This window comes from Sorghum bicolor, chromosome 6 (assembly GCF_000003195.3).
Source record: "Sorghum bicolor cultivar BTx623 chromosome 6, Sorghum_bicolor_NCBIv3, whole genome shotgun sequence".
Lineage (NCBI taxonomy): Eukaryota > Viridiplantae > Streptophyta > Magnoliopsida > Poales > Poaceae > Sorghum > Sorghum bicolor.
Window position 1 is genome coordinate 54,818,262 of NC_012875.2, and position 17,843 is coordinate 54,836,104.

The window sequence follows — 17,843 nt, forward strand, 5'->3', positions numbered from 1 at the left end:
TAGGCCATGCAACAGTATCCAAATGCCTAGAGTCAAACACTTGGGCTGGCTTATCGCAGTCACACTTAGACATTGGTAGTGCAGGATGAAAAGGTGCATCCATGCAAGACACTTCTAGGTATATACAAACCTTTGGAATGACCCTTCTTTTGCTAATTCTCTATATGCCACATGCCCACCATCTTCAAAACTTGAGGCTGCTAACAAATCAAAGCTAGTGTTGCATGCATGTAAATGTGTACGTCAGGATAACGAAACTAGACATCAACCTAAATGAAATAGATTACCTGATCTATCGGAGCTAATGATATTGCTACACATTGCTACCCAAATCACCAAACCCTAACCACACTGAATCCTAGCAATCCCAAGCAAATGAACCAAATCAGGGGGAAACAAAGGAGGTACCCGCTAGGAATGTCTTCAAGTCATGGAAGAGACAATCAGGGGAGGAATGGGTTTGATCTAGGCAGAGCCACCATTTTCGCTCCTATGAGCTAGTTGGGAAGAGGAGAGTGAAGTGAGAGGAGGAAAAAGGTATGTATATGCGACTGAGTCACCCCGAAGTTCCTGGCGCAACTTAGTGACACTAATGGGTATGGTGGGAAGCCTTCGGTCGTGTCAATGCATGTGGCGCCACTTAGTTATGAGTTGTATAAGTGTTTTGTTGCGACCAAAAGGACTAGTTCTTGGAAATTTAGTTCAAGATGGCTATTATTAAAATATTAATTTTTTGGGGGATGTGGGGCAAAAACATTGATTAGGGGACTATTATTTTATTATATTCATTATCAACTTCTTTCCAGTAGAAAGCTCCATTTTTACAATTTCAATCATGGGGTCAATAGTTATTTATCCAAGCGCTAGGAGGCTAGGATGCATGTTTAAGACAACTATAGAAAATTATAATAAGGAACAACATTCATGATTCAATAAATAAAAACAATAACAGTTCAATTTATAGAGTGAGCGCTCTCACCAGATAGCATATCTTGTTTTTTTTTCTTTTGAGAGGTGCTTAGAGGTGGCGAAGGTGCCAAGGCTAAGGGGTGTTTGGTTGGGGTGTTAAAGTTTAACATGTACTGTAGTATTTTTATTTTATTTGATAATTAGTATCCAATCATTGACTAATTAGGTTCAAAAGATTCGCCTCGCAAATTACTCTCTAGCTATGTTTTTAGTTTTCTAAATAGTCTATATTTAGTACTTATGCATGTATCTAAATATTCGATGTGACGAGCGGTAAACTTAGCAAGAGCAACCAAATGGAGCCTAACAAGAAGAGTAGCCGAGAAAGCTGATGAACAAAACCAAGCCGCAAAAATCTAAACGGAATAATCATTGGGGGCTCCTCCTTTGAAATCAAAGGTGAGCAAAACCTGGGGATAGAAAACCCAAACCCCCCACTAAAAACTAGAATGATAATTTTTTAATAAGGGATATATAAATATCCGGCCTCTATATCTAGAGATTTACACAACCAATTATTACAACGTTTGAGATAAAAAAAGAGGAGAAAAAGCAAGTCATGGTCTTAAACATTGACCAGAAAATTAAAGCAAACAATAAATATGTTTCCATCTTTTATTAGATATCTCTAAAGCAATTGTGTCCAATCTCTTGCTTATCGATGTGAAGATATCCTTGGCATGCTCATCACGCTGTAGCGGGGCCCAGAAACGGAGCTAATATGCTCCCCTAAAAATAACCTGTATAATGAAGTTAGATAATTAAAATGATATCTCCATAGATTACTTACCAAGGGAAAAGTCCGAATCCTCCAGAGATTTTGGAGTTTCTAAGTTAGGCCTTGTTTAGCTTAAAATTTTTTGGAAAAACAACACTGTAGTATTTTGTTTTTATTTGACAAATATTGTCTAATCATAGAGTAACTAGGCTTAAAAGATTCGTCTCGCAATTAACTATATAATTAGTTTTTGTTTTTATTTATATTTGATGTTTATACATGTGCCGCAAGATTCGATGTGACGGAAAATCTTGAAAAGTTTTGGTTTTTTTTTTAACTAAACAAGGCCGGTCTGGTTTTTTTCCCGCTGCGATCACATCACAGCATTTTTTTTTCTTTTTGATAAGTCATCACATATTCACATCACGACTTATCGCTGTATGGAAGTTTCAGTCTGACTGCGCCACTGAAATGCTGAAAGTTCGGTTCTTTGTTGACGGAAGTACAGGTCACTTGATTATCTTGGACCAGTTATTAGCCTGCATGTTTAGATGGACTAAGACTATTTTTAACTACTACTTATTACACAGCTCTAGTTCAAAGCTGGATCAAGTAATAGTTTGCGAGCTTATTCGCTTGTCTGAAAAGTCACAGAGTGAAAGTAATGTTTGCTGATTTATATAAGAGAAAAACAGTTGAATGACAGATTCAGCAAACAAACTCAAGCGAACAGACTTGAATCCTCTAATGCTCCAGGATACTCTTCAAAGCAATCATGGATGCTTAATTAGGTGTCTTCAAAATTCCAAAAGTTTACAAGATTTTTTATCACATCGAATCTTTTAACGCATGCATGAAGCATTATATATAGACAAAAAAATAATTAATTGCACAATTTATCTAGTCTATGGTTGAATAATAATTATTAAATAATTCAAAAACACTACCGTATCAAACTTTAAAAACTTTTAGTATCTAACAAGGTGTAAGATAGCCGACAAGAAATGCGATCGACAAGGGAGCGGGTCAGTAATCACCGCACTTTATGAGAAGACATTGACATGCAAGAACGGCAGCTTGCTCATGGATCCTGCCAGGATTCTACAGGAGGTGACATGTCACACGTGCCTCTCAGCAGCTGCCAAACTTAACTTGTCAAGCTTCCTGCTTTCATATGTGATTGTTATACTTCCTAAGAGAAACTAATTCTAAAAAAAATTTGAAACTGATATACAGTATCAGGTAAATCCGATGAATCTATCCGTAGTGCAGAACCACTTGACGAAATGCAGGGGTTAGAGCTAGCTCCAATAGGAAACGGTAGCTTGTCAGACCTCTCCTTTCACACACCTTGCGAAACTAGTCTTTGCCCTAATCATCAACATGATGCAACAAGTGGAACATGTCGATTTCAGTGGGACTCTGACTAAAATGATTGAGCTGCATATCTATCTCCATATATATAGCTGAAGAAAGAATCGCGCTCTGTTATTATCCAGTTAATCGAGTCCGTCAATTAGCGTTTTTTTTTCTTCAGAATGTATTCCTTTGCCATGGACAAAAACGTTTCAACCACCTGTGTGTGTCCATGTGTCATGTGTGCATATGCATCGAGTGATTGTGGCATTTCCTTGAATTAAACCTTCGTCTTATCAAGTTGGTTTAGCTACCATTGTCCTTGGCGTCTGGTTTGCCACCACTATATTCACCATCTGCTAACTTCACGGCCATGCATCCTCACCCATTTCTGACGTCACCACAACTCTCATCATCATCAAACCTGAGTATTTGGTGGGCTAGGCTGGCAAAAAAAAGCACGGGTTTTTAGGCCTTGTTTAGAACCGAAACTTTTTGGATTTGAATATTATAGCATTTTTATTTGTATTTGATAATTATTGTTCAATCATGGACTAACTAGATTTAAAAGATTTGTCTCGCAAATTACAGGCAAACTATGCAATTAGTTTATTTTTTATCTATATTTAGTACTCCATGCATGTGTTCGCAAGATTCAATGTGATGGAAAAAATCTTTAAAAAAATTGAACTTCAGGTGTAACTAAACAAGGTCTTAATCGAATTTTCATATCCAGTAATGTCCAATGGGCGAGGGCAGACATCTGCTTTCTAGCTAGGCCAATGTTGTGGTGGCCCCCACTCATTTTAGTTAAAAAAAATAAATAGTTCAAACCAAGAAAAAAATAGTGAGCTTACTTCACCATGTCTAGGTTGTGTCCAATAATATATGTGGGCCAAGGCAAGCCTGGCGGGCTTAGGATGGCTAGGTCTGTTTTGCTTAAGTTAGCTAATGACACATCATTGCCTTGTTCCTCCACCCTAGCTCCTATCTCCGCCTCTGGCATGGTTGCCTCCCTAGAACCCCTTTCTAAGGACACCAAGCATAATATGACCCAACAACACCCTCAAACCCAAAGGGGTTGCCTACAATGTGGAGAGCATCTTCTGAAATCAAGATTGATTTTTAGGCACATGTAGCATAAGAGATGTGTAAAAAAAATATTTACACTAAATGCTTCAAAATAGTACACTCTGAGCTCACCAAGACTATGCATACACTGTACAGGATCATATAGCAATGGTCATTGTCTAGTTCTATGTACATGAAAAAAAAAGAGCTATGGTTAATGGATAAGACAATCATATATGCTAGGAGAACCCCAGTAGGGGGGCACCATAATAACTCCAAAGTCCAAGGTTTGCCTGAGTTGGACCTCTAGAGGATCTCTTAAGGCTCTGACTACTAAGGGGAGCCCTAAGTAGCGCAAGGATCTCATTGGGTCTCCGAAAGCAAACCTATGCCAAGACATTGAGCCATGGGCTCTAGAGTCCTACTTATCCCTTAAGAAATAGGGAGGGACGAAGAACTAGCAATCGATGTTTACAAGTAGGTCACCACTCACCACCCCCTACTATGAGTTAACCAATGACATAATGGCGTGTTGATCACTATTGGAAAGGTCGTCTCGATCAGGATTGAAAGGAAATAACCTTGCAACCCTTGAATAATATAACAAAGAAATAGTGGTGATGGTGGTGGTAAATAGAGTGGCATAATCATAGAGAAGGTTTGTGATGGTTCCTAGTAGACGCAGGCAAATTTGGCTTGGTATGTGGCATCAATAGCACCGGGCTTGGGCAGAGTTAGCCAATACCAAAAGACCCATCTTGAAACTATTATAGTACCAATTAGGCTTTTTTGTCTATACCAGGCGGACCTACCAGGTCCGGTAAAAAGTACTTATATCTAGACACATAATTTTGACCGAAGTATTCTTTTGTCTACCTTAGCTTGACCCACAAAATACCCAAAGTGTAATTCCTACTATATCAGTTTCCAAAATTTTAGGTTTTTGGGCACTGTAGTACTTTCGTTTCTATTTGACAAACATTATCCAATCATGGACTAACTAAGTTCAAAAGGTTCATCTCGTAATTTATAGGCAAACTGTGCAATTAGTTTTTGTTTTCATCTATATTTAATACTTCATGCATGTGCCGCAAGATTCGATGTGATAAAAAATCTTGAAAATTTTTGCAAAGTAAACAAGGCCTAAAATGAAAGGACATGTGCAAATACTTTTTGATTAAAAAAAAGAGAGAGGTGACTAATAGATTTGACTGAAACCTGTAGTCCATGAGTCCATAAGTGTACTCTGCGGGAGAGCGGGGCCGGTCCATTCTGAGGGTGAAAAATCATTTAAAAATATATGTCTCTACCTTATTATTTAATGTTTGGATCGATATATATGATGCCCAAGGACCAAGGTGCCTACTGCGTAGAGTCCCTTGTTCATCAGCAAGAAGTGTCAGAAAACAGCCGGCGACACAGTTGAGGCAGAAGAAGCTTCTCTCGTCCTGGTGTTTGAGTTTCAGTAGGCAGCATGGCGCATGCTCAAGAAATTCAGCTCCAGATCAGAGGTACTAAAATCATTTGCCTTCTCTTCTTCCTGGTTGCTTTTGTTGTGCCTTATCATGTGTAGATTTTAAAAACAATTCTTGAATTTCCAGAGTGGTTCTTTCATGTGCCTGTTTTCCCCCCTGATTGGAGAGTTCTACTTCTATGTTCATGCATGGTTGGAAACTGCTCATCCTTGAATTATTGATGCATCTGAAAGGTCCAGCTTAGACTGTTCTTGTACAGTCTGCTTTGCCGTCCTGAGCTAGCAAAGATTGTAGGAAACAACGTTCTGGCAGTAGGGGCTTCGGCCCCTCTAGATTCGTCAAAAAAAACAATGTTCTGGCATTGAGATACTCTCCCCTCAAGATCTCAATCTTTTTCTTTTTATAAGTTGGCCAGTTAAAAATGTTTCTTTAAAAAAAAAGAAAAAAGAAAACAGAGTAGCTTTCCGCCTGTCACTGAAAAAATATAAATATATAAACTACAGTACAGCAATTCCTGCATGGTCCACCCTATCACCATTGAATTCGGTAGTTGATTGGTGAAAGCATACTGAAACGGGAAGTATTCAGTATTAACCTAGCCATGTCGTATTAATACTGCACGAGGTCGTGAGGGGGATTGTTCCACCAAGAAATAAATGGAGAAATAATAATAAATTTTGATTGATTCTTCTCTTCTCTTTTATTTGTCCAGCTGATTAACTGAAAACTTTAATGTGCGACTGTAGAGATTGAAAAAATATTTTGATTTAAAAAACGATTACTGCTGGTGTCAGATTGACTGAAACGAAAAAATTATCTCTCGCAAAAGCAGATCCAGTGCTCATTTTACATTTTATATGTTGGTACCAAATTTGCTTCTTTTTCGTTTCCATTATTGCAGTACTCCGTCCGTAGTACTACTAACTATACGACCGCATCTTTGTTTTCTTTTCGTTGTAATTGCACAAGGCATTCCGGACAAGGAATCCGTCCACGAAGACGCCGGTGATGAACCCAAGGCCGACACGCGGTGGTCCACGAGAGTCAGCTTCCGATGGTGGATGACAGTGGTGGTGGACATGCTCATGGTTCTCTGTGGGACGACCGTGGCCACCCTCCTTGGCCGCCTGTACTACAACTCCGGCGGCAACAGCAAGTGGATGGCCACTCTCACGCAGTCTGGTGGTTCGCCGCTTCTGGTCGTCCCGCTCCTCATGACGCCGGCGTCCTCAGCGGACGAGCGCCGGCCGCCGGCGTCCAAGATGTTTGCCGTGTACGCGGGCGTCGGGGTCATGATCGGCTTCGACAACCTCATGTACTCGTACGCGCTGCAGTACCTGCCGGTGTCCACCTTCTCGCTCGTGGCCGCGACGCAGCTGGGCTTCAACGCCATCACCTCGCGCCTCATCAACGCGCAGCAGTTCACGGCGCTGATCCTCAACTCCGTGGTCGTGCTCACCTTCTCCGCCGCGCTTCTCGGCGTCGGCTCCTCCTCCGACGAGACCTCCAGCGACGTGCCGCGCGGCAAGTACCCGGTGGGGTTCGTCCTCGTGCTGGCGGCCTCGGCGGTCTTCGCGCTCATCCTGTCGCTCTTCGAGCTCAGCTTCGAGAAGGTGATCCGGGTGCGGACGGCGCGGTGGGTGCTGCGGATGCAGATGTACACGAACCTGGTGGCGTCGGTGGTCTCCGTGGTGGGGCTGCTCGCGTCGGGGGACTGGCGGACGATCCCGGGGGAGATGGCGTCGTTCAAGGACGGGAGGGCGAGGTACGTGCTCACGCTGGTGGGCACGGCGGTGTCTTGGCAAGCGGCGGCAGTGGGCGTGGTGCGGCTGATCATGAGGGTGTCGTCGCTGTTCGCCAACGTGACGTGCACGCTGGCGCTGCCGCTGGTGCCGGTGTTCGCGGTGGTGCTGTTCGGGGACAAGATGACGGGCATCAAGGTCGTGGCCATGCTCATGGCGGTGTGGGGGTTCCTCTCCTACATGTACCAGCACTACATCGACGGCCGGCGGGCCGGGAACGCCGAGTGCCGCGTCTGCGCCACACGCACGGCAAGCGACACGCTCTTGCCCGCCTGAGGCTGATCAATGCTTACATATATTCTGGTATGTGCACAACAGCACAAGGCATACATTCAAGTACCCAACGATCTATTGTATTTGTAGTCTCTGCCAGTCTATTGGAATAATAACGAATAGCAAGATGCCTAGAGATAGCAATCATTTTAAGGAAAAAAAAAACATGCAAACTAGGTAGCATTTTATTAAAAATACTAATAAATTGTGAAAATTTCAGTTTGCTAAAATTTTTCTGTGTCCCCGTCTCGTCCAGAATCGGTCCCTCCGTCCGTTTAACAGAGAAAAAGAAAATAGAATATTTTTTAGGGTTTAGGATTTAGTGTTTCTTCTTTACGTTTTCTATCAGCTCTGGCCTTGGCCGTCCACTTGTAGAAGAAAATGATTTTTTTTTCATAGTTCCCAATACAAAATCTTCTATATCCTATTATTTTTTTTCTTTTATTCTTTAATTTGGCTAAAAATTAATACATACGTAGTAATTCATAGAAAATCTAAAAATTACAAAACAAATTTTGTTCAGCTCTATATGTAGATCCATGAAGTAAACAAAAAATAGGTGCAAAGTGTTTGTCCTATTAATTTATTTTTCTTTTATTCTTTATATCGGCTGAAAATTAATAAATGTGTAGAAATTCATAGAAAAATCTAAAAATTACAAAACAGAATTTGTTCAGCTCCACATATGTAGATCCATGTAGTAAACAAAAAATATCACAAATTTTAGTTTTTTTTTTTGCTGAAGATGCTTGCCTATGCTTTTTAGTGTAAAATTGAAATTGTAGTTATCTTGCTCCAATTATTATAAAAATTTTATGGTAGCCTATTTAATGTGATGCTTGATTTGTGGTAAAAGTTTTAGCACCATTCGTGCATATCTCACTGATTTACTAATTTACTAAATTTATGCTTGCTAAGTAGTTTAGCATCAATTTAAGTATGTAAAAATATAAAAAAGATGCTTCCACTACCTTTGCACAATGTGTTGTTGTATCATATGAACACTTCATAAGCCCATGTGTTTATAGTCTACATACATTTAACTGATATATCATATTTTATAGGAATCCTAATCTAAATAAAAAAATAAAGCTAGCAACAAACTTCTCATGTTTTAATATAATACTATTTTTATTATTAAATAAATATGTCTCCAAGCTGCATAATATTGTAAATATTAACTATCTCATACCATAGATGTCATGGTTATCAATAAAATAAACTATGGACTTTAAATTTTATAAAAAAGATAAATATAAATAGATATGTAACATTATGTCATCACTTTTTATGATCATTTGATGTTTTTCTCCCGTTGCAACGCACGGGCATATTTGCTAGTTAAAAATAAAAAAAGACACCCAAATTCGTCTTCGACGAGGACTTACCCTTGAATAATGATCTAAGTATACATCCACACTCTCAACCAATTAAACTAGGCCTTGTTTAGTTCCATTTTTTTTTGGTTTTAGGTATTGTAGTACTTTTATTTTTATTTGGCAAATTATTGTCCAATCATAGACTAACTAGGCTCAAAAAATTCATCTCGCGATTTACAGGTAAACTATGTAATTAGTTTTTGTTTTCATCTATATTTAATGTCTAATGCATGTGTCGCATGATTCGATATGACGGGAAATCTTGAAAAAAAAATAGTTTTTGGTTGAACTCAACAAGGCCCTAATTCAGCATCCTAAGTCTAGTAAACACCCACCCACGTTCCTGTGTCCATAATCATTGCCTTCCAAGGTACGGCCTGGCAAAATTTAACTTTGGTTGTGCCTCCTTTTGCAGCAAGTACTAGGACTAGGGTCTGATCCAACGTGTTGCTCTAAAGACAATTTGTAAATTAGATTTGTATTGATGCTTGAGGTACTGAAAGTCTGAATCAATGGAGGTTAGAGCCATATAGTCGGTAGGTAAGTAGATAGCTAGCGTCAACAACACGTACAGATTGATAGCTTGATGCTAAGAGAGACTGGATCTTGGAAAGGTTGTCATGGAATGGAACCGAAACTGGTGAACTCAATTTTTCTATTACACGAGCGAAACAACTTGGCTGTAAGAGAGACTAGACCTTGTACGTGCAAGATTACGGTGAATTTTTTTAAAAAAATTGGGTAAACTAAACAAAACCTGAGTACCCATTTGCCGATGCGAAAGCCCTGAGTGGACGATGGCCCCGCTGCACAAAGATCTCATGTACGTTGAAGAGTCCATATTAACAATTCGTCTGGGCTTTTTACGAGTAGATATATGAAGCCTTCGTATCTGGCCCAACTCTTTAACTGGTTTCCATATGGGCCTAACGCATTAACTGGTTTTGCCTAGCTAAGCCTCAAAGGCCCATCATCTACTAAGGCCTAGCTAAGTCTGTTAATTGTGTGTTAAACCAAAGTACCAAACACAATGGTGGGAGAAAAGCAGTCAAAATGAATGCCTGCGATGCAAGGGAGATGGCATACTACCTCGTTCTTACGAGTAGTTCCTACCGATGAAGCAGACTCGGGTCTGGTTTCTCTCGCTAAATTTTAGCTAGTTAAGATAATGTTTGGTTGTTGGCCATCATCTACCACAACTAACTTTAGGTAAGTGTGGCAACTGGCAAACCACAAAAAGTGTGGCTAGCAAATTGGTTGCCACACTTTACCATATCTAAAAGAATCTTGTCACACTTTTTAACTCTATGACGTGTGGAGCCTAAAAGAATCATGCCTAAACTTAGTTATCAACCAAACACTTGCCTAAAGTAAAGTGCGGTAAACTGTGGCTAGCAACCAAACAACCCCTAAATTTGTAAAAAATACCAACTAAAAGGAGCTAAAATAGTTTAGTTCTACTAATCATCTAAAAGTAGCTAGAATAATTCTAGCTGGCAAATTTAGTAAGAGAAAACAAACCTTTATCTTAGTCCAGCAGAAACGAGACGACAGCTGAGGCGGGCACGCAGAAGCAACTGCTTCGCGGCGTGCTCACTCCTCCTATATCCGATCCGCCGCTACGAAAGACGTCTTCACGTATACGAAGTGCTTCATCGTACATATATGGCACGGGCGCGTGCAAAAGTGCAATGTGCATGCAATGCTGATGCCTGAAAGACACCTAACGAGATGTATACTGCCAGCGCCGCTGACAATAATCGTTCATCAATGTTGAAAACGTCAGAAACTCTTGGAAGTCTTCCTAGTAGCATAAAACTGACGAGAAGGTCGATACATATATACTGTGGCCTTGTTTAGTTTGCAAAATTTTTGAGTTTCGGCTACTGTAGCACTTTCGTTTTTATTTGACAAACATTGTCCAATCTTAGAGTAACTAGGCTCAAAAGATTCATCTCTGTGTAATTAATTTTTATTTTTATTTATATTTAACGCTCCATGCATGCGACCAAAAATTCGATGTGACAGGGAATCTTGAAAATTTTTGCGAACTAAACCAGGCCTGTGTGTTGTATATTTCAAAACCAAAAACTCCGCACCTGCCTACATGCACGAACAGGCTACCACCCCTATTGCGTCGGAGCGTCTTGGCTCGATCCGTCTCCTTGTCAGTTAGCCGCCTCCCCCATCGAAAACGAAGTGATCATTTTCAATCCATTTAAACCGATCCAATGCATGGTCGGCGTTTAGTTGGCCTAATAAATCCATGGGCATCCCCCCTCTACGCCAATCATACTCGAGCAGGACAAGCACATGTGCGCCTGTGGAGCGCATACGAACAGCAAACCCCAGCAAGGAAGTAATATTTCCTTCATCATCAAAATGTATAACCACCAAAAAGCGCTAGTAGGAGGCCGAAGAAGGGAGAACAGGTGCAAGCAAACTAGTGCAACCCAGCACTCTGTCTGTCACAGCTCATCGCGATTCACCGGATCGCAGGCACAACTTTGCAAGCCCACCGGCCACCACCACCACCACCGCACTAGCTTCAAACCGTAAAGGCGACGAGCTTTCTTTCCAGGCCGCGGCGAAGGCGCGAGCACCTGCCATGATTGCGCCTTTACGTTCCGGGGGCGAAGCGAGCGCGCAACCACCTCCTGTCGAGGAATTTCAACTGTCGTCAGAGGCTCGGGCCGGCACAGAGCTGAAGCTCAACTGCTCTGCTCAAGAGTGAAGACCTGATCAGATGGTCCTGGTGGATGGTGGTGGTTTCAAGCTCAGCACACGTCCATTATTGCGAGCTTTATTTCCGGTTCATTCATTGCAGTCGTCAGCCAAGGCCTTGTTTAGTTCACCCCGAAATTCAAAAAGTTTTCAAGATTCTCTGTCACATCAAATCTTGCGGCATATGCATGAAGCATTAAATATAGACGAAAACAAAAACTAATCACACAGTTTGACTGTAAATCACGAGATGAATCTTTTGACTCTAGTTAGTCTATGATTAGACAATATTTACCACAAACAAACGAAAGTGCTACAGTTCTGAAAACTTTTCAGTTTTCGAAACTAAACAAGGCCCAAGGATGGCACCAGTACTCCCAGTCCTAGATTCATGGTTGACTTTTACTTCAGCACTGTTGTTGCTAGCATGGAGCGAGTTGACTGTAGCGGCGTAGGCAGCCATGAATCTCCTAGGAGTACTGTTGTAGAACACTTTCGTACTCCAGTATTCATCAAAGACTGGTGTATTTGTAGTGGCTGAGGAAGCAACGCGACGATTTTTTCCGTACGAGTGACTGAGCAAGGATCAAGATCGTGTTGTGGCTGTGGGTTTGGCCTGCCTTTGGCGGCAATCGTCCAGTCGAAGCAAGTTTGCACTGGGAGCCAGAGCCACGATCCGAATTCGGAATGATGACGGATTTCCGGATCTGGCCTACTATAGCCTTGCTATTGCTGTGACGAAGTTGGAAGCATCTGCTCTGGTCCACCAGCGTGTGGTGCTTACCAACAAGCCACGGGGAGGGGAAGCATTACCATTCACCAGTTCGTTTGCTTCCTTGCGCATGGTCAAGTGACCAAATGAAATTTCGGAGACCTCATCCACTTCGGGTTGAAGAACCTTTTTACTACTGACTGTACCATGGGGGGCTTACTATTTTTCCCAAATAATTTATCTTATTAAGGATTACCGCACTCAGAGTGAACCTACACGTAGATTAGGGGGTGGAAATGCTCCTCTAAAACTATAAAAACATTGATTATGTTTACAGTATTACCATAAATGCATTCGTTATAGAAGATATTTATACACTCATAAGCTAAGTACATCAGTTTCCATTACGAAATTTAAAAATAAAATAGAATTGAGCTAGTACTCTGCCCCCCCCCCCCACCCTCACACCAAAAAAAAAGATATTTTAGAGTTAAACTTTATTAAATTTGACTAAACCTATAAAAAAATGGACTCAAAACATGATATTATGAAAAAAATATTCAATTTAATCAAATGATACTTATTCGAAATATTAGTATTTTTCATTTTGGTCAAGTTTAAAACTGTTTTATTGTAAAAAAACGAAAACTGTATTTATCTTTAAGACAAGCACTGGTCCACGGCGCTCTGCCAAGAGCTGAGATCTCCCTCCCATTAATAATTCGAGCATTTAATTCCGCCCACATGGCCTTTACACCATCTAACCAGACCTCATCAAGCTTCTTGACCGGAGAATCTCAGAACGCGATAAGGCGCAATAAGCTGTACATGAACACTGAGCACGGGGAGCTTGATCCTTTTTACAGCGTTGCAACATGTTCCGCTGACAAACGGCACCGTTAGAAATGTCGGTGCCCAAATGTCAGTGGAACAGCTTGCGAGGCACAAATTCCTTGTTTTCCCTAGCTTTCACGTCAAGGTAAAACCAAAATAAAAAAAAAAGGAAAAATAAAAAGGATAAAACCCACGAAGTAACAATGGTCGTGTAAGTTCTGTGTGAAAAATGGACCGAGCATGTTGGAGAACAGTGAGAAAGGAGTTTTACAGGGTCACATGGACAGGGAGTCGTCGATGAGTTCACCGGAACCGGCCGCCGTCGGCGAGCTTCCAGGAGCGGCAGTGGTGGAGCGAGGCGCTGGAAGTGAGCGGGTGGAGCGGCGACGGGCGAAGCTCTCCAGCGACGATCGCGTCCGGCGGGTGGCCGCCGCGGAGGTGCCTCCCCAGGCTGGGCCGCACGAGCGGGCTGATGCACACCGAGAACCCCGAGACGCCGGCCCCAGGCGCTCCCAGTCCCAGTCCCAGGCGGCGACGGCATGGGGTTTTCCGCATCGGCGACGGCGAAGGTAGCCACCACGGCGACTCCGCCGGTGAGGTGCTCTCCTCGCCGTCCCCGTCGGCGTAGTACCTCACCGGCGAGAGTCCCCGGTCGCTGATCCCGCGGCATGAGCGCCGCGGTGGGGACGGTGGCGGCAGAGCGCTCGCCTCCCCGTCCTTCCTCCTCCTACGTCGGGCGCGCGGCACGATCGCCGCGAGCCAGGAGGACGGCCTGTGCCTCCGCTCCTTGCCGCCTTGTCTGTCGTCGTCCGGTGTGTGGCCGAAGAGCGTGGCGAGCACGGAGAACCTGCCGCGCCGCCTCCGGAACAACCCGATGTCGCCATCCTCGAACCCGGCAGCAGCTCCTGACCCGGCGCCGTACGCGGGGCCGACCTGCGGCGTCCGGAAGAAGAGCAGGCTCCCCGGCGGGCGCCCCCGCGGCGCCGACGACGCGTCGGACTTGCGGCGGCACACGTACGGCGACGACACGGATCTCGGGAACACCGGCTCGGGCTCGGGCGGCTCCGGTGGGGGTAGGGGCGGGGGCAGCGAGGACGCGGCGTTCTGCGCGGCGGCAAGCGCGAGCAGGCGGTCGCGGAGGCACGGCGCGCAGACGCCGACGCCGCCCTCGTACGGGTGCCTGGCGCACCTCATCGCGCTCCCCTTGCCGCTGCCTCGGCCATTACCTTACCTCTCGTGATCTCTTCTCGCGACGCGGGCACCGAGCAGAGAGGAATGGAGGAGATGCCGGAGGCCAGAGGCGAGCGAGCGAGCGAGCGAGCTCTCTCTCCCTTTTCGTTACTCACGGCACGGGTAGTAGTCGTTTCTGTGGCGACTGGCGAGGCTGTCAGCTCCTGATGGTAGGCAGGTTGGTATCTTCTGTCGACTGGCTCTTTCTCTGCAGCCCGATTGGAAAATTCGATTCCTCGAGAGCTCGAGGACGGTGTTTAAATATGGCTGGATCACGTGAAAAGGTGTGCGTGCTTAAGAAAGAAAGAGGGTGGAGTGTGTTAAAGTTTAACGGATATTATAGTTTTCTATTTTATTTGGTAATTAGTATTTAATTATAGATTAATTAGATTCAAAAGATTCGTTTTGTAAATTATTTTTTAGTTGTATTTTTAATTTTGTAAATAACTTATATTTAGTATTCTATGTATGTAGCTAAATATTCGATGTGACAAGAATTAAAATTTAACAGTGCGAACCAAACCAAACATGGTCTTAGATCCACGAACTTTTAAAATTTGGACATTTTTAACACTTACGTTTATATTTTATAATTATTGTACAATTATATTAACTAGACTCAAAAAATCCATCTCACAATTTATAGGAAAACTGTGTAATTAGTTATTTTTTATCTATATTTAATGCTCCATATATGTACCGTAAGATTCGGTGTGACGTTGAATCTTGAAAAGTTTTTAGATGAACAAGCCCTCGGTATAAACCATGCTCAGGCCCTTATTTTGAGGATATATGCTGGAAAATTACATGAGAGTTTGGTTGGATGATTAACCCTCTAACCAGATTTCAGTACAAGTGTTTGGTTTTTTGTCACCGATCACCCCTCTGGCTTGGCCAGCATCCGTGTTTGTTCCCTTCAGCTCCCAATGTTTTGCCACCACTACTGTTGTTCCTTCATCTCCGCAATCCGAGGTCCGCTGCTCCTCCACACTCACGCACTGCCGCTCCTACATGGCTCATGCGTCGTCACTTGAACATGCTCATGCAACGGTGGCGCACTCATTCGGGTGGAGGTCGTACGAGGGAGATAGCACGACAAGCGGTTGGAGGACGACATCACGACGACAGAGTCACACGACAGTTAGCGTGCGGCGTGGTGGTGGGGATCGCGTCAGCGTTGCGGTGGGGGCCTATGCGCGCGGTGTGGGATCCACCCTCTACCACAGCCGAGCTCGCACCACTTGTTCGTCGCCAAGCAGAACCCCTTGCTTCTGCACAGCCTGCACGCGTGCAATGGCCAATGCTCTCCTCCGCACAGGGTCGCCACCACCGCCAAACATCCGCACTGCCCCGAGATCCCAACGACGTCCACCTATGTTTTTTGTGCAGTCTGACACGCCATGGCTATTATTATCATCCCGCTCCGCTCACACAACAGCCACCCCTCGTTCTCCCTGGCCTCCTCTCCATGGTGGGAGATGTGCTAGAGTTCCTCACCAGAAATGAGCATGAGCATGCCGGTCATGGTTGGAGATGCCTTAATAAGGTAACCTCACCTGAATAGAGATGAGGTGAGCTAACTAGGCAATCAAACATGATCTGGGTAAGCCAGACTTAGCAAAGACGAGTAAAGCAAATAACAACACTTTTGCATTTAACAAAGTAAGGCTCGTGTTGCCCTAACTAAAGTGGCTAGCAAGGCACAAGTACTAAAACGTGAACCAAACACACCCGCCTAGCCCCCATTTGTTAGCACACAAAAGTAGGGAGATTTTTATTATTGTAGGAGTACTCCTATGTATTAACTGATATTATTTTGACACTGATACATGCTGCATGATGTATGTAATACGTAAGTTAGGTCTGCAATACTTCATCCGATGGAGAAAGACAGTTTCAGAGATATAAGAAAAGATATAGTACTACTAATCACACAAACAGTAGTGGACAGAGTCAAGTAGAAACAGTAATGGCGTGCCTATTGCTATTGGTGTGCAAAACTTGGTGGCCAGCTACTAAGCTCCTTCCATTGGTTAACAATAATGGAATTCGATTCCTGAAAAGACCTAATCTATTTTTGCTTTTGAGGTGGATGGATATTAAACATTTTGAACTATATATCCGTATCGGTTATTAAAAGTTACTAAATTTCCCCCCCCGCTTTCTGCGTGTTGATAAGTGGAATTAAAGCTAGGGCAAAATTTATCACTGTTTAGGCAAAAGAACTGTGGCCCTGTTTAGTTCTATTTTTTTATATCATGGTAGTAAATCTTTAGACGTATATATAGAGCATTACATATAGATAAAAATAATTAATTATACAGTTTGTATGTAATTTATGAGATGAATTTTTAAAATCTAATTGGTTTACAATTAACACTAATTAGTAAATAAAACAAAAATGCTATAATCATTAAATTTGAAAATTTTCGCAAACTAAATAAGACCTGTATGTGACTACGAAGCAAGCGCGATTGGAAAATTCGATTCCTTGAGAGGTCGAGGACGTTGTTAAAATATAAATATGCGTGGATCACGTGAAAAGGCGTGCGTGCGTGCGAAAGAAAGAGATGGTTTACGGTAAACGAGCTGTTTTCGTTTCAGTAAACCGTGCTCAGGCCCGCCATGATGTCTCTGCAACTGCAGACGAGAGCACGGGCAGCGGCGCTAGATTTTTGTGTCCCGTTGGCGGCAGCGCGCGCGTGCACACAAACTCCACCCGTGCGGGACTATGGATCATGGATGCACGCTTGGGTAATGTTATAATAGTCCGGACCCGTATGCTAGTACGTACCGTAGGAACATAATAATAAGAGCGTTCGAGTACTGGTGTCGTGCAAAATGCTGGGCTAAGTAAGAAGCCTCGAATTAACCGTGAAACGAGATCACGGTTTTGTTTGGCTCGTACCACTTAACGCGAGCTGTGCACGGCGCCGTATCCTGTACGGCTGACCACGCCACGGGGCAGCGTAAACTTATCACGTTGTACCGCCCTCCGTGTCGTCCGTGACGCTGAAAGCGACGGACGGGCAAGGCGGCCGTCTCCAACGTTCTCGACCTCGATCGCCGGCCGTCGACGAGTCAGCAGCTCGCGGGCGGGAGAACGAAGTCGATGACCAGAACGAGTCCACGACGCAGGCCCGAGCCGAACCTGCTAGCTTCGCGCAATTAACCCGGCGAAAACGAGGCGTCACCGACGCCGCGCCGCGCCGCGCGCCGGGCTGCTTTCTCGTGTGCCCGTGCCCTCGGGTTCCAGAATCCTTATCTGCCCCGTTTCCCGTCGGCGTGTGCAGCAGCTAG

The 17,843-nt window shown here is 43.6% G+C and overlaps 2 protein-coding genes across 2 annotated transcripts; one reads left to right on the forward strand and one right to left on the reverse strand.

Annotated features, from left to right (window-relative positions):
- LOC8060455 (probable purine permease 11) lies at nucleotides 5,377-7,869 on the forward strand. Its single transcript, XM_002446961.2, has 2 exons — nucleotides 5,377-5,625; nucleotides 6,559-7,869. The coding sequence occupies exons 1-2, from the start codon at nucleotides 5,589-5,591 to the stop codon at nucleotides 7,665-7,667; spliced, it is 1,146 nt and encodes a 381-aa protein (XP_002447006.1). The 5' UTR covers nucleotides 5,377-5,588; the 3' UTR covers nucleotides 7,668-7,869.
- LOC8060456 lies at nucleotides 13,194-14,908 on the reverse strand. Its single transcript, XM_002448373.2, has one exon. It carries the CDS (start codon nucleotides 14,505-14,507, stop codon nucleotides 13,617-13,619), a length of 891 nt encoding a protein of 296 aa, XP_002448418.1. The 5' UTR covers nucleotides 14,508-14,908; the 3' UTR covers nucleotides 13,194-13,616.